The 20,152-nt window shown below is 42.5% G+C and overlaps 1 protein-coding gene across 5 annotated transcripts in view; it reads right to left on the reverse strand.

The window, feature by feature from the left end:
• Window positions 1-20,152, reverse strand: part of PFKP (phosphofructokinase, platelet) — a 126,581-nt gene that overhangs the window by 52,344 nt on the left and 54,085 nt on the right. For all 5 annotated transcript variants that reach the window (XM_077491115.1, XM_077491112.1, XM_077491114.1 and 2 more), the window contains exons 4-8: window positions 19,889-20,078; window positions 16,198-16,363; window positions 4,878-4,922; window positions 4,685-4,793; window positions 3,571-3,666 (exon numbers count right to left, since the gene is read on the reverse strand). In XM_077491115.1, coding sequence (XP_077347241.1) covers window positions 3,571-3,666; window positions 4,685-4,793; window positions 4,878-4,922; window positions 16,198-16,363; window positions 19,889-20,078 — 606 coding nt within the window. The remainder of the gene's footprint in view (window positions 1-3,570; window positions 3,667-4,684; window positions 4,794-4,877; window positions 4,923-16,197; window positions 16,364-19,888; window positions 20,079-20,152) is intronic.

Here is a 20,152-nt window from a genome sequence, read left to right on the forward strand (position 1 = left end):
TGGATCACACTGTCTACTGGTTTACTGCGCACCTTAGCTCTGGTAGGTTAAATCCTTGTTAAAGGGTCACAATAGGTTTACAATGACATTCCCATAACTGCTCTAATATATTTCATAGTGATTAGACGAAGAACATGTTAATGCAGACAGTTTTCAATGCTGCACTCAATATTGTTTTGAATGACCTTACACTATCTATGCAGTATTCAAAATGTCTTCATTTCACTCATGCACCTAAATGACTAATGATTTAAGCATTGGCCTGGCACAGTAAGGTCTGTTCATTGGCGCAGAGAATGTTGGCACATGATAGGTGGGTATGTACAGAAAGGGTTACATTTATAGTAGGGAGGGTAAGTGTGACAGTCAGTGTTAGGTTTGGGGTTACAGGCAAGTTTAGTGTTAGTAATGGGGGTTACAGAGAGGGTTTGCGTTATAGTCAGGGTTACAGAAACAGTTGCAGGTTAGAGTTGCAGTGAGAATAGATATTAAAGTGTTACTAAACCCAGTACACAGAACATGGAAATGCAATTTTAGTAAATATAAACTGCTAAATACCTTTTTTTCATCAGCAGTATATAGCAGTCTTGTGACTTCTATCAATGTCTGGCCGAGCACTGGTTAAAGCTTGTATTCATTCTCCTCTGACTGTCCTATGAGGCTGCACGATCCCCGACCCTCTGTCTGGACAGTGCTGATTGGCCCTGTGCCGGTTACATGCACCCTCCCATCTATTTTTGATTAGTGTTAAGTGAATTTTTGTAATCAATACAAATATTTTTTGACTAATTTGCCGGTTCCTTTTTGAAGAATTGCTTTGGGAATCTTCTTGGTTTCCCTCTCTTTTTTTACATGCACCCTCCCAGCAATACACACCAAACTGAGCTTGTGCAGAGTGTGCCCTCAAGGCTCTGTATTAGCGGGAGATGGATTGGGGACAGTGGAAGAAGGAGGGGGTCAGAGAAGACAGGATCAAACAGCCTTTTTTACACAATGCAGAGGAATAACCCTTTAGTGAATATAACAAGCATGCATCACTGCATATGCAGACTGATTTTACTGTTGTGGGTTTAGTAACACTTTAAGGTTGGGAATACAGAGAGAGTTAGGGTTGGGGTTACAGGGAGGGATAGTGTTAGGGTTGGGGTTACAGCGAGGGATAGTGTTAGTGTTGGGGTTACAGCAAGGGATAGTGTTAGGGTTGGGGTTACAGGGAGGGCTAGTGTTAGGGTTGGGGTTACAGGGAGGGCTAGTGTTAGGGTTGGGGTTACAGGGAGGGATAGTGTTAGGGTTGGGGTTACAGGGAGGGATAGTGTTAGGGTTGGGGTTACAGCGAGGGATAGTGTTAGTGTTGGGGTTACAGCGAGGGATAGTGTTAGGGTTGGGGTTACAGGGAGGGCTAGTGTTAGGGTTGGGGTAACAGGAAGGGCTAGTGTTAGGGTTGGGGTTACAGGGAGGGCTAGTGTTAGGATTGGGGTTACAGGGAGGGATAGTGTTAGGGTTGGGGTTACAGGGAGGGATAGTGTTAGGGTTGGGGTTACAGCGAGGGATAGTGTTAGTGTTGGGGTTACCGCGAGGGATAGTGTTAGGGTTGGGGTTACAGGGAGGGCTAGTGTTAGGGTTGGGGTAACAGGGAGGGCTAGTGTTAGGGTTGGGGTTACAGGGAGGGCTAGTGTTAGGGTTGGGGTTACAGGGAGGGATAGTGTTAGGGTTGGGGGTTACAGGGAGGGATAGTGTTAGGGTTGGGTTCACAGAGAGGATTTGTGTTAGGATTGCAGTTACAGGAAAGATTAGTGCTAGGGTTAAGGTTACAGGGAGAGTTGTTGTTAGAGTTGGGGATACCAGAGGATTAGTGTTAGGGTCAGTGTTACAGGGAAGGTTAGTGTTAGGTCAGGGTTACAGGGAAGGCTTAATGTCAGGTCTGGGGTTACAGGAAGGATTTGTGTTAGGGTTACTAGGAGATCAGTGTAAAGGTTGGGGTTGCAGTAAAGGTTAATGTTAGGGTTGGGGTTACAGGAAGAATCAATGTTAAGGCTGGAGTCACAGGAAGGGTTAGTGTTAGGGTTCGGGTAAAGTTAGTGTTACAGGGAGGGTTAAGGCTGGGGGTTACAGAGCAGATTAGTGTTAGGAAATGCCTCTGCATGTTAACCTATGTGTTCATGAACACATAGGCGTTTAAAGGGATTTAGACAAAGGGGTGTTTAGAGGCAGAAAAAAATCCATGGCCAATGAAATGAATTAATGTCCAAGCACTTGGCGTGAATAAACGCGTTTACACAAGTTTTTTCAAGCATCAAACTTTTTTTCTGTGAAAACGCTGCTGCCAGGGGGAAAGGCATCTAGATGGCCAAACGTCCAGTGGGCATGAGGTCCTAATATTAGTGTTGGGGGTCGCAGGGAGAATCAGTGTCAAGGTTGAGATTGTATAATGTTAGGGTTGTGATCACAGAGAGGCTTGATATGAGGGGGACCTTAAGCCCCATACACACTATCAGTTTTTCTGCTGAGTTTTTCCTTCAGATTTACCAAAACCATATAATATGAGGTCAAACCTTAGGAGTTTCAATTTGTACGCAATCAGGCAGGACCTTCTACTACATGGTTTTGGTAGATCTGAAAGAAAAACTCAGCAGAAAAACTGATAGTGTGTATGAGGCTTAAGAGTAGACCATCATTATCTACCCCATGATCTCAGCACTAAATGCTAATGTATCAGGCCTTGGAGATCAATCAAGGAAATACCAGATCCTGGATCCTGTAGACAGCAGGTAGCAGCTTGCACATTACAAAGTGAACACTTGAACAAACACTTGTGTTTCTAGAACACTCTTTTTGACCCATACACCAGGAAGTATTCTAGCCCTGTTTTTCCTGTGTTTGTATGGTCTGATTCGTTTTTTCATTCTTGAAGCAGACTTTATTGCCCATTTTCAAATTATATGTTTGTATCATTTGTTGTTTAAAGTGGATCTTTATTCAGAGAAATGCATCCTGCTAGATCATGTTAGGCTGGCCCATTTTGTAGGTATAGCTATGTAAAACATAAAAAATAAGTGCCTATACCATTTAAATTTCAGAATTACATTCTCTCACCCTGTTCTGCACATGCTCAGCTGCTCTCCATTTTTTGCATTGTGCTAAAAATCAGAGCTACTAGAGCCTGATCTGCTGACAGCCTAAAGGTTTACTGCTGCTCAGGGGCTCTGGGCTAGAGTAAAATAGCAGCCTCCAGCAAAAAGAAACATGAGCAATGCTGGAGGCAATTTATGTCCAGCACATCCTATTTTTCTCTTACAACTTCACAATGCCCTATTGCCCAGAATTGCTAAGAATATTATATTTAAAAACTTTTGAGTCACTGCTGACAAAACAAACCTGTGATAACTGTAACACGGTTCAAAGGTTTTTTATGCTCTCTTAATAAACATAGATTTGCTGACATGGTTTAAAAATGATCCTTTAGTAAATAAGCCCTTTAGCGCTTGACCAGTGCCAATACTGATATAATACTTTATATCTAAGCCAAGCTGCTCTTACAGCAAGAGTGCAATGTAGAAATCAAATACATACATCTTTGATCTTTTCCGAAGTGATTGAGTTGTTGTGACAATCGATGGCTCCTTCCGAGACGATAATGATATTCAGTCTTTTCTTTCTTGCTCGGTTCTGAGGAAGAAGATAGGCAATACTTAGTTCAGATCTAATGCTGGCCATACACTATACAAAAAAAAAAGTTCAAACTTGTTTTCGAATATCAAACACTTGGCCGTGAGAGCAAACGATAGTGCCTTCATGTAATGACCGAATTTTGAGCGATAAATCATTCAATGTAATATATGCCTCACTAGCAAGGTATCAATCTAGCAGATGGAGGCGGCGACATTTGCTTCCTTCGCTAGTCCCGTCGTACCTCAAGTCATGTTCAAAATGAACGGACTTTACTCTGTGTGTGGGCAAGTCCGTTCATTTGAAAAGTCCGGCGGACCTCCGCCAAAAGTCCTGCGGATTGTCTGCCAGAAAAGTCTGGTCGTGTGTGGGTGTGTGTGGGCAAGTCCGCTCGTTTGGAAAGTCTGGAGAATTGTCCGCCGGACTAAGTCCGCTGGATAGTCTGATTGTGTGTACGTAGCATAAGGGGGGCACTGACAGCAGTAAAAACCTAATAGGTCTTTTAATCCATCTCTACTCTATCCAAAACCCCCAAAAAAGTTTTGACTTTAGTTAGGCTACTTTCACACTGAGGCACTTTTCAGGAGCTTTCACGCTAAAAAGAAGCGCCTGAAAAGCTCACGAAAACCTATTTTCATTAAATTTATGAAGAGATTTGATTTCTTTTACTTGCAATGATAATGGCATTAAAAACCTAATAGGCATTCTGATCCCTCCCCACTCTGTCCAAAACTAACAAAAAAGTTTTGCCTTTAGTTATACTTTCAATGAAACCCCAGGACCAATCGTCTAACAAGCCCCTATAAAGATAATGGAATTCTAGAGTATACAGGCTTATTCGATAACGCAGCGCATAAATAAAATATGATGTACAAAGTGCAGTTTCCCATATCAACCAATTCGATTTGGGTTTACCGAACTCATTGCAGTGAATGGTGAATCCTTTATGGTTGCCGGGGTTTACAGCCCCCTTTAGATGTAAAACAATGTAAGAAATATGACTAGATCAAAGGCTTACCTCGGAAAGTTTAACGCACATTAACTCTTCCCATCCTTCCTCTGGAGGACTTTCAGGTAGGAAGACCCAGTCAGCTCCACAAGCCAAGGCACTGACCAAGGCCAGGTACCTGCAGACCAAGAACAAGGTCACCTATTAATAACAGATGTGTGTTTTTGCCCGTATGCTAAAACGAAATGCTGAGAAAACTTACCCACAGTGTCGCCCCATGACTTCCAAAACAAAGGTCCTTTGGTGGCTGAAAGGATAAATTTATATTTTATATTTAATACAATTGTACCTGGCAACCAGGGCAGATATAAACAACACCAACATTTCGAATTCCAACAAGTACTTGAACTCAACGATAGCAGGAATGTTTCCTTATGCTTTTGCCCTCAACCCCCCCCCGTCTAGAGGTCTAGAGCCCCTTCCCCCTAAATGCTATATTTCACCTAGACCTCACCCCAAGGCCTACAGCATTGTTTACATCCCACTTCTATACAGCTAGTAGACAGATAGGATCCAATCCATCTAACAGCCCTTTAGAAGTCTATGGGGCCTAACTATGTAGGCACAAACATCAGATCAAAAAGCTGCCAGAGGGGTTAATTAAACAATGCTGTTGGCCTTAGCATGAGATAAGATCCAGTCCTATAGAAGGCTATGGGGTGGAACTGTGTAGGTGTGTACATCAAATCAAGAATGCCTCAGTTTTTGCCTGAGATCTAGGCAATTTGGGGGTAGGGGCTAAAGGGAAAGAAGCTTTGTGGGGAGGTTTCATTGCCCTTTGTAGACTGCATAAACATTGTAAACCCTTTTATTAATCTGTTTGTTTTTTTATTTAACTTTACATGAACCTTTTCCCAGGCTATATCCCAGCCCATTGCAACCCAGGATTCAATGGAACCCTGGGTTTCCTCCAGAGGTTTCTAGTGGTTCCTCCAGAGGTTATTAGGGGTTCCTTGAGCTGTGGCTGATGAACCACCTATTTAATGATACCTACAGAGTTTAAGGTTCAGCACCACTTGGTAAAGCCAGCAGCATGACATCAAATATCTTTTTAGCTGTCTTTAAGGGTGGCATTTTGAAAACCACTTTAAGGGGGGCATTCTTCATATTTACCACCAATATAAGGAATATTGTTCCTATTGAGCCCTGATGATTTGGTTTTAGTAAGTGTTCCTCGAGACATGAAAATTATTTTTGGGTTTCCTCTGGGTTAAAAGGTTGAGAAAGCCTGCTATATACATTAAAGTATTTACATACTCTGAACAAGTATTAAAATTATTTCAAAACACGCCCTGTCTACCTTTGCAACTGTATGCATTGTGGAGAAATTAAAGGGTTACTAAACCCAAAAATAAAATCAGTGTGTATATGCAGTAAAGCATGCTTGTTATACTCACTGTGGAACCTAAGGGGTTAATGCATTGTGTAAAGAGGCCTTTTTATCCTGTCTCCTCTGATCCTCCCCTTTTTTTGCTGTCCCCAATCCATCTGCTGATAGTTGAGAGCCCTAGGAAGCACTCTGCACATGCTCACTTTGGTGTGTATTGTTAGAGAGTTTTTTTTTTTTCTTGGAGGGGAAATTTGATCAGCACTGTCCAGAGAGATGGTCAGGGGTCATGCAGCCTCATAGGACAGTCAAGGGAGAATGAAAGCTCCTCCCACAAGCTTTAACCAGTGCTCGGCTCGACACTGGTAGAAGTCACAAGACAAGAGAGGGTGCATGTGATCAGCACAGTGCCAATCAGCACTATTCAGACAGAAGGTTAGGGGTCATGCAGCCTCATAGGAAAATAAAAGCTCCCCTTATAAGCTTTACCAGGGCTCGACCGGACACTGATAGCAGTCACAAGACTGCTTCCGAATATACTGCTGATGAGAAAAGGTATGTAGCAGTTTATATTTACTAAAATTATTACATTTCCTTGTTCTGTTTACTGTGGGAGACCAGATATAGTAAATGCAGGGTCCTGGGTTTAGTAATACTTTCATTGTAAGTGTTCATAGAAACACAGCTACTCTCCCCTGAACCTACTGAACTCCAACTTTAGAGTCTGCATTGTGATCTTTGAGGAGGAATTTTTTTACTGCTTGTTAAGAACATACATAAACTTTAATATTCATAGTATGGACACAGGTGCAGATTAACATACCATTCACAATACAGCAGTTCATGTTGTTTGCATGCAATGATGACTGTTGCATTAATGTAACCTTTTCTCTTTAAATAAGAGTTCCCCCCAAAAGTGGAACTTCCTCTTTAAGAACGCCTAACCCACTGACATGCCACATGTGGCATGTTATTTTGTTTGCGGGGGGGGAGTGGGTACCTAGTTTTGACAGGTTCCCAGCTCCCACTTCCGCTCGTGCCGCCTAGGTGACTCCTCCTCTCCCCCTCCCTCCCTGCAATCTTCTTGGACACGTCACAGGTCCCAGAAGATTGCTCGGCCATTCAGGACATGCAGCCTGGCTCGCAAGTGCGCAGTGCACACCCGGATGTGAAGCCGCAAGCTGTCACAGCCAGGTGCCCACACTAGTGATGCCGGTGCTGGGGAGAGGCACGGGAGTGAACCGAGGCTTCGGGCAGCCACATCGCTGGACCGCGAGACAGGTGAGTGTGTGTTTATTAACCAGTTCGCATCCAGGCCAATTCTGACATTTCTCTCCTACATGTAAAATTCATAATTTTTTTGCTAGAAAATTACACAGAACCCCCAAACATTATATATGTTTTTTTTTTTAGCAAAGACCCTTTTAGCAAGAGAATACAATGGCGGTGGTTGCAACTTTTTATCTTACACGGTATTTGCGCAGCAATTTTTCGAACACGTTTTTTTCAGAAAAAAAAACAGTTTTATGCTTAAAAAAAAACAAACAAAAAAACAGTAAAGTTAGCCCAATTTTTTTACATAATGTGAAAGAGGAAGATATGCCGAGTAAATATATACCCAACATGTCACACTTCAAAATTGCATGCGCTCATGGAATGGCGCCAAACGTTGGTATTTAAAAATCCCCATTGGCAACGTTTTACATTTTTTTACTGGTTACATGTTTTGGGTTACAAAGGAGGTCTAGGGCCAGAATTATTGCTCTCACTCTAACGTTCGTGGTGATACCTCACATGTGTGGTTTGAACACCGTTTTCATATGTGGGCGGGACTTACGTGTGTGTATGAGCTCACGGGGACAGGGGCGCTTTAAAAAAAAATATTTTTTTATTGTTAATTTTATTTTTATTTTTTTACTTTGACACTTTAAAAAAAATTTTTGATTACTTTTATTCCTATGAGCCCCCGTACACCCGGTCGGAGATTCCGGCAACCAAATCCGTCGGAGTAATTCCGACGGATTAATTCCGGAAGAGGTCCGGAAGTGATGTTGCATACACACGGTCGGATAAAGTTGTCGGAAAATCCGATTGTACATAACGTGATGATGTTATTTCTTTACGAAGGGACTACGTTCAGGCTAGTAGCCAATAGCTTTGGTCTAGGAATTTGATCTGAGCATGCGTGGCACTTTGTCCGTCGGAGTAGGCTACACATGATCAGAGTATGTCCAATCGGAGCATTTTGTTGGAAAATTTTACCGGCAAGTTGGAAAAGTTGGTCCGTCGGAATCCGATGGAGACCACACACAGTCAGAATATCCGACAAAACGGTCCGATAGGACACATTCCGTCGGAATCTCCGACCGTGTGTACAACGGCTTACAAGGAATGTAAATATCACTTGTAATAGGAATATGGCACGATCGGACCTATTTACAGTGAGATATGGGGTCAATAAGACCCCATATCTCACCTCTAAGCTGGGAAGCCTAAAATAAAAAAAATAAAAAAACGATCCTGGCTTCCCAGCCCAATCGGCGCCGTTTTTTTGAATGCAGAGGCCGGGCGAGACGTCATAACATCGCGCCCAGCCTCCGAACAATCATAGAGACTCCGGGGACGATCTGGTCCACCGGAAATCTCTATGGTATTATCCGGGGGGCGGCGGATCCTGTGACCGACTCACCGATCAAAGCGGTGAGTCAGTACAAGCACCGGAGGGTGGCGGGAGCGCCCCCTCCCGTAAGAACGATCAAGCGGCGGAACAGCCACTATGATCGTTCTTATGGTGCAGGGAATCGCCAATATCTGAATGATGTCTGTAACCTCAGGCATCATTCAGATATACCGCCACAAAGCCCATGACGTCATATGACGTAGTGTGGGCGCCAAGTAGTTAAAAGGCAGCTGCTGTAGCTTCTGACTTTTAATAAACAGAAAAACGAGCGCAACTCTGCTTTAAACAGGCTGTGAAAACTCATCAGCACAGGAAGAAAAAACACCTGCACAAATTTTGCTAACACAGCGCACCACAACATATAGGTAATCCCATCTGTGTTGTGCTTTGTTCCTCTGCTATCAGCATGAATCCCTTATGACAAGTTTTCCTGATACCAAGAGAAAAATGTGACAGGGAGGGAGCTACAGCTGATTGACATCTTTGGCTCTGTTCCTGTGAGCTGTATAAAGGGTGGGGGGGGGGGAGGGGGTCCCTTCCCTCCAATCAGCTCTCAGAGCTCTCCTCACTGAGCTCTGCAGAGTGTGACTTCAGCTCTCCACCACCTTTTTTCTCATGACTCAAGACAAGCTTTATAAATTCTGGATTTTGAATGGATGTAGTGAAGAGAAGGCTGTAGATAAACAGGTACAACTTGCGTAAGCGTATTTGTTTAATCTCTGTGTATCACCTGAGGCCAGTCACTTCACTGGGTATATTTTGAGTTGAGAGGTATCTTCATACAGCGAGGGTTCCGACACGCTTGACTAGGGCCAATTTAGACGGGAGCCAATTAACTTACCAGCATGTCTTTATGTGAGGGTTTAAAACCACTTTAAATATAAGTACAATGACAGCATGCTAGCCTTTCCCTTTAACAAATAAACAACAGCATTTTCTAGTAGAAGACCCCCGTGTGATGCTTCCGTGGGTGCAGTGAGAAGGGGGGATAGGAGAGTATAGCACACCATGGCGCTGCAAGGTTCCCTGAGGGCCTGACAGCAGTCACTGCTACCTCCTCTTCTGCGCCATTGTTGTATCGGACACGTCTTCATCTGGCGGTGCGTTTATCTTTCTCCTTATGTAAATGATTGCTGTGCTCGTCCTGGTTTCCTCACTTGCCCTCTGCGTCTAATGATGCTGTGCTCTGTATACTGACAGCCCCGGGACATTTCCATTCCACCGCCTAATGATTTCTCTTTAACCCTCTTTTTTAAATGCTGACAACCAAGCCAACTAGAGCAACGAGAGCAACAGACACAAGCATAAAACCACCCCTTAGATCTCTATCATAAGTCATTTTACAATTAAACCAGTTGAGTCATTTGAAATCTGTCTGTACACCAACACGTCACTTTGCCAGCTGAAAATTGAAATCTGGCTTGCAGTAAGTGACTGCTTTATACAGGACATGGAAATGGGAGGTAGTTGTAAGAGTTTACATGGGTCAGGGTGGGCATTCTAAGCATGGAGTATTCAGTTTACAGAAAGGATGGGAGTAGGGTAATGGCACAGGATGCACAGTCTGCACCTCATTATTCCATGCAGCAATATGATGCAGCAAGTGTGGATAGGTGACAGACTGTGTATTCCAGGTAAACCAGACCTTATCTATAAGTGTACCCCTACCCATTCACCTGTGAAAAAAAGTAAAAAAAACAAAAACACAGAAGAGCTAGAAGAAGGAGCGGTGGCCCGGCAAGAAGAACCGAACAGGGGGACAAGACCCCCGAAGAGGGGGACAAGACCCCCAAAGTCGGAAGAAGAGGGCGGCAGCGAAGAAGAAAGCCGGGCTCCTCCGCTAGTGAAAGAGCTAGCAAAAGAGCAGAAGATAGCGGAGGAGTCCAGCGAGAAGACCCCCGAAGACGGAAGAAGACCCCCGAAGACGGAAGAAGACCCCCGGAGCTGTGCAATAAACTATTTTAACCCTTGTGTGTTGTGTTTTTTTTTTTACTTTTTTTCACAGGTGAATGGGTAGGGGTACATTGTACCCCATACTCATTCACACAGGGTGGGGGGCCGGGATCCAGGGGCCCCCTTATTAAATGGGGCTCACGGATTCCGATAAGCCCCCCGCCCGCAGACCCCGACAACCAACGGCCAGGGTTGTCGGGAAGAGGCCCTTGTCCTCATCAACATGGGGACAAGGTGCTTTGGTGTGGGGGGGGCGCGCCCCCCCTTCCCCAAGGCACCCCCAATGTTGAGGGCACGTGGCCTGGTACGGCTCGGGGGGGGGGGGGCGCTCGCTCGTCTCCACCCCCTTTCCTGGCCGGTCGGGTAGCGTGCTCGGATAAGGGTCTGATATGGACCTAGGGGGGACCCCCACGCCAATTTTGCATATGCAATTCAATCACTGGCACGGAATGGCCACAGATTCCAGAGATAGCCTAGTTCTCTATAATCCCAGGAACTCTTCAAGTCAGCATGAAAGGCCTCCTAAGATTCCTCCTTTCTGCAAGCAGAGAGTTGATTCCCAAACACCGGAGATAGACAATTATCTTGCATGTTTGGAAGTAGGATGGTGAACTTAAGGATGGAGCAATTAACAAACAACTTAGATGGTTGCTATCAAAATGTTACTGCAACATGGAGTATTCGGATCAAATTATTATATTAAATTATTATTATTATTATAATTATTATTATATACAGTGGTGTGAAAAAGTGTTTGCCCCCTTCCTCATTTCCTGTTCCTTTGCATGTTTGTCACACTTAAGTGTTTCGGAACATCAAACCAATTTAAACAATAGTCAAGGACAACACAAGTAAACACAAAATGCAATTTGTAAATGAAGGTGTTTATTATTAAAGGTGAAAAAAAATCCAAACCATCATGGCCCTGTGTGAAAAAGTGATTGCCCCCCTTGTTAAAACATACTATAACTGTGGTTGTCCACACCTGAGTTCAATTTCTCTAGCCACACCCAGGCCTGATTATTGCCACACCTGTTCACAATCAAGGCATCACTTAAATAGGAGCTGCTTGACACAGTAAGGTCCACCAGAAGATCCTTAAAAGCTACACATCATGCCGAGACCCAAAGAAAGAAATTCAGGAACAATTGAGAAAGAAAGTAATTGAGATCTATCAGTCTGGAAAGGGTTATAAAGCCATTTCCAAAGCTTTGGGAATCCAGCGAACCACAGTGAGAGCCATTATCCACAAATGGCGAAGACATGGAACAGTGGGGAACCTTCCCAGGAGTGGCCGGCCGCCCAAAATTACCCCAAGAGCGCAGCGACGACTCATCCAAGAGGTCACAAAAGACCCCACAACAACGTCCAAGGAACTGCAGGCCTCACTTGCCTCAGTTAAGGTCAGCGTTCATGCCTCCACCATCAGAAAAAGACTGGGCAAAAATGGCCTGCATGGCAGAGTTCCAAGGAGAAAACCACTGCTGAGCAAAAAGAACATCAAAGCTCGTCTCAATTTCTCCACAACACATCTTGATGATCCCCAAGACTTTTGGGACAACATTCTGTGGACCGATGAGACAAAAGTGGAACTCTTTGGAAGGTGTGTGTCCAAGTATATCTGGCGTAGAAGGAACACTGCATTTCATAAAAAGAACATTATACCAACAGTAAAATATGGTGGTGGTAGTGTGATGGTCTGGGGCTGTTTTGCTGCTTTAGGACCTGGAAGACTTGCCGTGATAAAAGGAACTATGAATTCTGCTGTCTACCAAGAGATCCTGAAGGAGAATGTCCGACCATCTGTTGGTGTACTCAAGCTGAAACGAACTTGGGTTCTGCAGCAGGACAATGATCCTAAACACACCAGCAAGTCCACCACCGAATGGCTGAAGAAAAACAAAATGAAGACTTTGGAGTGGCCTAGCCAAAGTCCTGACCTGAATCCTATTGAGATGTTGTGGTATGACCTTAAAAAGGCCGTTCATGCTCGAAAACCCTCTAATGTAACTGAATTAGGACAATTCTGCAAAGATGAGTGGGCCAAAATTCCTCCAGGACGCTGTAAAAGCCTCATTGCACGTTATCGCAAACGCTTGGTTGCAGTTGTTGCTGCTAAGGGTGGCCCAACCAGTTATTAGGTTTAGGGGGCAATCACTTTTTCACACTGGGCCATGATGGTTTGGATTTTTTTTCACCTTTAATAATAAACACCTTCATTTACAAATTGCATTTTGTGTTTACTTGTGTTGTCCTTGACTATTGTTTAAATTGGTTTGATGTTCCGAAACACTTAAGTGTGACAAACATGCAAAGGAACAGGAAATGTGGAAGGGGGCAAACACTTTTTCACACCACTGTATTAAAGCAGAAAGTAAAAAGAACGCTCTATTTGTGGGGAAAAAAAGGATGTCAATTTTGTTTGGGTACAACGTCGCACGACCACGCAATTGTCAGTTAAAGTAACAGTGCCATATCACAAAAATGGCCTAGTCATTAAGGGGGTAAATCCTTCCAGGGCTGTGGTTAAATATGGGGAACCCTTCACAGTAAATTCATTGATGTTTACATTACAATCATCATCACAGTCTTCTGACAATGGCCATTGAAGTGAAATACCGTGTGAAAGTATTTCCGGAATCTGAAGCCAAGAATCAGACAAGAAAACCTTTTTCATCTGTACTGAGCAAACAAGAAAAAGCTTCAGAGTAAAGGTGACCGGAAAAGATTAACAAGTGAGTCATTGACTTCACAGTAAAATAAAATTGAATGCTACAGGGAATTTCATCAGAAATAATTAATATTTTGTCTGTCTGACTACTCTGTGAATGAATTACTATGGGCTTGACAAGCACTTTCATTATTATAATATAGAAAATGTCTGTTAAAGGAAATGCATAGTCTTTCCAAATTATTTTTTATATATTATGTACATGTAAAAAAAAAAAAAATCAACTTTATCTAAATAATCTTATCTATGTGTTTTATGTATAATTTGTATTCATATTTGTACATGGCAACGGCCATATTTGGTCATTACAGACACTGCTTCCAGTTCCAGTAATGCAATGATTGGGCTTTTTTTTTTTAACCATATATACCCTATGAGTGGACCAATTCACTAAAACCAATGCACTCCTTAAAAAGCTGATCTTTTATCTCAACTGCAGTTAAGAAGGGTTCATATAGGCTAAATCAGAGTCTCTCAACCTTTTTCAGTCAAGGCACCCTTTAACCACTTTCAGACCGGACCAATTTGCTGGTCAAAGATCAGACCACTTTTTGCGATTCGGCACTGCGTCGCTTTAACTGACAATTGCGCGGTCGTGCGATGTGGCTCCCAAACAAAATTGACGTCCTTTTTTTCCCACAAATAGAGCTTTCTTTTGGTGGTATTTGATCACCCCTGCGGTTTTTATTTTTTGCGCTATAAACAAAAATAGAGCGACAATTTTGAAAAAAACGCATTATTTTTTACTTTTTGTTATAATAAATATCCCCCAAAAATATATAAAAAAACTTTTTTTTTCCTCAGTTGTGCCGATACGTATTCTTCTACATATTTTTGGTAAAAAAAATCGCAATAAGCGATTATTGATTGGTTTGCGCAAAAGTTAAAGCGTTTACAAAATAGGGATAGTTTTATAGCATTTTTATTAATAATTTTTTATTATTATTTTTTTACTAGTAATGGCGGCGATCAGTGATTTTTATTGTGACTGCGACATTGTGGGGGACCCATCGGACATTTTTGACACATTTTTGGGACCATTGTCATTTATACAGTAATCACTGCTATATAAATGCAGTGATTCCTGTGTAAATGACACTGGCAGTGAAGGGGTTAACCAGTGGGTGGCAGTGTAGGGGTTAAGTGTTCCTAGGGGTGTGTTACTAACTGTGGGGGGCTGGGCTTTCATTTAGTGAACACTGATCTCTGCTCCAATCACATGGAGCAGAGATCAGCGTCACTAGTTGCTAGGCAGAATGGAGAAATTCTGTTTACAACGGCATTTCTTCATTTGGCCGCTCCGTGAGACGATCGCGGGTATGCCCGCGGCGATCGATTCCGCGGGTCCCGCGACCGGACTCACGGGGGTCCCAACCAGCGCGGGATGACAAGGCGGCAAATTTAAAGGGACGTACATGTACGCCCATTTGCCTGCCCGTGCCATTCTGTCGACGTACATCGGCGTGCGCTGGTCGGCAAGTGGTTAAAACTGATGGACAATCTTGAGGCACCCCATTCTAAAATGTAAACACTATTCTGATAGTTTTACATAATGCAGCAACATCCACACAAGTAGGACACCCAGCATTAGAGGTGATTTATTCTTCCAAAGCAAATACACTTTTGCAAACTGGTACTGACTAGTATTCCAATGTTTCTCTTCTCCCTCAGTTTTTTTCATCACTCAGCTAATGTGACCCCATTGCTGATGGAGAGGGGCAGGGGAGAGGGATACTGATGATGCTATTGGTCGTTAGCACACAGGCAGCTAGAAGGTTGTAATGGTGCACAATGAAAACCTGTGGCTTGGTGTAACGAAATGGCAGGCTTCATCCACACGCTGACTCGTATACAATTTTTGGGCAATTTTTAGGCATTTTGCCAATGCACCCCTGAAGAAACCTCAAGGCCCCCTCGTTGAAAAAGGCTGGGCTAAATGAAGCACAGAGCTCCCTCTAGTCCCTCTTAGCACATCCTCGCCATGCACATTTTTTGGCATAAAGGCCTGTTTACATTATGTGCAGTTATTTGTGTTTTTCCTCAATAGTTTTCTATGTGCCATGCTCACACCAGAGCTCTGTGTTTCTCTATGTTCCAGAGCTGTGCGATTTTATGCAACATGATTTTATGACAGTATCTCTACTTATAGTCACCAGCCCAACATATACTATCAGTACTGGCCCATACCATTCCACCACCAAGCCCAGTCATCCCCCCATAGGAGTGGTGGAGGTAAAGCAAAGTGAATCCGCCTATCCTTTGGAGACAAGGAAATTTAGCATCTGTTTGATCTGAAGTTGCCATGGTGCTCCATGAGTGATCAGCTATGGCACCAGCCATTTGATGGCTTGACAGTCCAGTTGAGAGCAGAAGCAACTGTGACAGTTATCATTCAGAGCATACCTGGAACATTACTGTTTTGGGAAATAGTTAAATCTATGGGATGAGTTCTGCTTTAAATGCATATGTTGCTTTGTCTTGGATGTACAAAGCACAAATCTCTTTAAGCCCTTTTTTTCTCTCTAGAAGAGATAATAGCTACCCCCCCCCCCCCCCACCATATAATCCATACATCTCATATATTGCTCCCCCATGGCAATACTCCTGATACAAAGTACTGAGACAAGGAGAGGAGGTGGCATTTCTCTCTACCTTCTATTGATAGGAATAACAGTTAATCCATGTTCTTGTATGATGATATCTAAAAAAACACGATGGGGCTCATACTGGTTAGGGTCATACAGCTGAGCGATCCAGTGTTACCATATCACATGGAGTCAGAATGAAAAAGTGTATCGCAGATACGACCATTGTTTTCGGTGAACAGTTACCTCTGAGCAGTGGTCATGATGGCATCCACCACCTCAATAATCCTGTGCAGGGCTGAGTCAGTTCCGATTGTCATATCAGTTCCACAGAAATCATTATCGATGGAGCCCACCATTCCTACGATATTCAGATGGGAATACTGCTGAGCAGCTGAGGCTTCAATTTTGCCTAAGAGAAAAAGAAAAAAAAAATGAAGCCTTTCCTTTTAACATAGCATTTTTCAGTACATAAATTATTCGAAGAATTTACTATAAAATACCAGTTCTTACATTCATAGAATCCTTTATTATGAATTCATTCATTCATTATTCCAGATTATAAGGTATAGGCACTATTGTGTTGTTTCTTAAAACGTGGCCTGAAATTAGTTAACGTGATCCTAAACACACCCTGTTTAATTCACATTGTCCCTTCTATGTGGATGATGACACTGTAATTATTTTAATAAAAAATAATAATCTAAGTACGTTTTATCCTGATTTCCTAATTTCCTGTTACATAACCCAGCTCTCTACCAGCCTTTCTACAGGGAAACATAAGCAGGAGGGGCTTCTAGTCCTCTGCTGCTGATCACATGTTCAAAATATAAAAAAACAGCCTTTGGAATACAGAGTAAAAATAAATAATTAATATAAATAAACTATTTTAAATCATCATACAAATAGTGATTTTAAATCAAATCTTTATTATTTTGTGGAAATAACATGGTGTGTGGGTGGGTTTCTGCCAGTCACAGGTTATGTCACACCCCTCTAGCCTGTGTCTTAGTATAACAGGGAGGTGAAGCCTCCATGAATCTACATTTAATATCCTGTCCCCATTGTGTTTAGCTGGTTAGTGAGCATGGAAGATGAGGGAGGGATGTGTGACACATGGGCTGCTCAGATGTGATAGGAAGGAAATGCTCAGCATACAAACTCATTGAAAACTGAGCATGTGCACAGTTGCCAACACTGCTGTGCAAAATCCCTAACTGCACTGGGGACTTGGATAGAAAGGGGATCGAGAACAGCAGGATCAACTATGGTTTTTGCAGAAAAACAAATCTCATAGTGTAGTATCAACGACATTTAATACATCATTTATTGATTCAATCATTTTTTATGATGTGGGTTTAGCGACACTTTAAAGTGCAAGAATAAATGTCTCCTATTCACCCCCTTTTGGTTTGTTAAGCATACAATTAAAAGCAATTTTCGGGAATATCAGCTGTGGAGATAATGACTTCAACAACTTCAGTCCTTCAGCTGTGAACTTTGAGGATTAATTACTCCATAGTGCATGCAGTTACAAAGGGGAGTGAGGTCTTGTTTAAATCTCCTTTATGCCGGGTTCACACCGCTGCGATGCGGGAACGCCGCAAATCCGCGGCGTTTTCCCGCATCGCACGACTCCCGCCGGCAGTTCACACTGCCCTATGCGAACGGCTGGGAGTGTCAATGATATGTTAATGACACCCCCAGATCCGATCGCATATCGCAGTGCGATCTGCCGACTCGCACAAGAATCGGATCGCATGGTGTGAACGCCCATGCGATCCGATTCTGTTGCGGACGAAAAAAAGGGTCCCGTGCGAGTTTGCTGCGGGACCGCTGTGAGTTCAGCCATACTATCTGTATGGCTGAACTCGCAGCGCTACGGAGATCGGATGTGATTTGCGGTGCGAATCACATCCGGATCTCCCCCCGCAGCAGTGTGAACCCAGCCTTAGGGCCGGTTCACGCTATTGCTATGCGAGAACCCTGCAATTCAACTGTGGGTTCCCGCATCGCATATCGCACTGCGAACTGACAGTTTGGACATGAATTGGATTGCATATGTGTGAACATTCCGATTCATCCAAATGCAGTGCGATATCAGCCATACTATCTGTATGGCTGACATCACACTGCACAGACATCGCATGTAATGTGAACAGCAGTGTGCTGCAAATTACATGCAATGTCTGCCATCACAATAGTGTGAACCGGCCCTTAGTGCATGCTAATAATAAGCAAGCAAATTAATATTCATAGACTGATCAAAGGTAAATAAGGTAGACTGTAAATGATGCTGCACATTTGACTCATATTACTGCCTATTTGCCATGCTGTAGAGTTACCCTTTAAGTAACAGTTTTATATATATATATATATATTAACACTAAAGGGAATTTATCAAAACTGGAGCAGACAAAAACTGGAGCAATTGTGCTTGGCAAGATTCTATCGTCAAAGATTTGAAAAAAAAAAAGAAGCTAATTGGTTGCTGTGCAGAACTGTTCCAGATTCTGGCCTCTCCGGTTTTGATAAATTCCCCTTATTGTGCTTCAAGCATAACAACCTCAGACAGTTTGTTAATGGCCAAAAACGAACAAAAGACAAAGCAGATTAATTATTGATGTACAGCTAGAACCTGGATAATACGTGACACTGCCTGGGCCAGTCCTTGTGTGCTCTCTCGAACTAAAGCCAAAGTTCTCTTATGACGAGCCTGCAATTAGGCATTTAATGTGTTTAGATCTACGCTGTATCTCTTTGGCGAGATGTCTGTTAATTTGTTAAATTGGTCTAAATCCAATAATTGCAGGTTCTGGTTTAGTCACTCCTGTTTAATTTAATTTATTTGGTGATAAGAACAATTAAATGTTTCCATTACCATGGCTAGATCTTCCCGGAACTGTTTGTGTTGAGATCCATAAACCATAAAAAAAAGACCGTTGCTGGGTACAGGTGACTTGGGACAGATTAGGTGACAATCTTTCCAGACAGAAGGCTGACTGCACTCTGTAACACTATGAATAAGTGTGCATATTTCAATAATCTATGTACTATAAAATAAAAGGGGTATTAAAAAAAAATATATATATATATATATATATATATATATATATATATATATATATATATATATATATATTTATATATATATATATATATATATATATATATATATATATATATATACATATATAAATAGTGATTTTGTAATTTTTTTCTTTAATTATGAAGAGCAAAAACATTTATTGGATTGCAAGCTTAATGAGGTGTATTCTTGCCGCGCTGTCTAATTAGCTAAGCCATAGTGCTCTAAGAATCCTTTGTATTGCATACCATGTGCATTTTTAAGAATATATATATATACAGTATGTAACGAGACTCATGTAAAACATTAGTCCAACAACATAAAAAAATGTAAGTGGTTGTACATATACCCAGTGATGGGACTGGCCTCAAGAGATGAAGTCAATCCTCCTACATAAGTTGCATATTTACCTGCTGCCCTTTCTTCTGTTCAAGTGCTGAGTTCTAAAGCTTGTCTGAGAGTTCAGAAAAAGGGGGTGGAGAGCTGAAGTTCCACTTTGCAGAGCTCAGTGAGGAGAGCTCTGACAACTTATTGTAAGGAAGAGACATGCTCCCCTCCACACAGGAACAGAGCTGAGTCTGTCAATCTGTTGGAGGTCCCTCCCGGTCACCATTTTTCTCCTGGTGTCAGAAAAACTTGTCAGAAGTGATTCGTGCTGATAGTAGAGGAACGAAGCAACAGCAGACAAAGGTGACACTTCGTGCTCTTAACTGAGACAAGTACACACTATAGAGGGATATGCTTTGTTCATATTTTATCTCTGAGGTTTAACCACTTTAAGATAAAATTGACCCCAAATCATCAATACATAACTCTTTAAAAAGCATCTCAAAGGCAATTTAAAAGTACCTTCTTTTACTAGTTCTTCAAGAAGTCCACTCCACTCCTCTCGGAAAAGATTAGCCCCGGTTAAGCTGCCATCTCCTCCAATAACACAGAGATTTGTGATACCACGTTTGACTAGGTTGCAAGCAGCCTTTAAGCGCCCTTCACGGGTGCGAAATGCTTTGCAGCGGGCACTGCCAATGACTGTACCACCCTATAAAAGAAACAAAATGCTTATTTTTATTAAAGAAAACCTTTTAAGTGTAGATGGGGGATTACAGCAGGCAT

The sequence above is a fragment of the Lithobates pipiens genome, unplaced genomic scaffold (assembly GCF_037356315.1).
Source record: "Lithobates pipiens isolate NorthernLeopardFrog02 unplaced genomic scaffold, aLitPip1_a1.2 Scaffold_19, whole genome shotgun sequence".
NCBI classification, from domain to species: domain Eukaryota; kingdom Metazoa; phylum Chordata; class Amphibia; order Anura; family Ranidae; genus Lithobates; species Lithobates pipiens.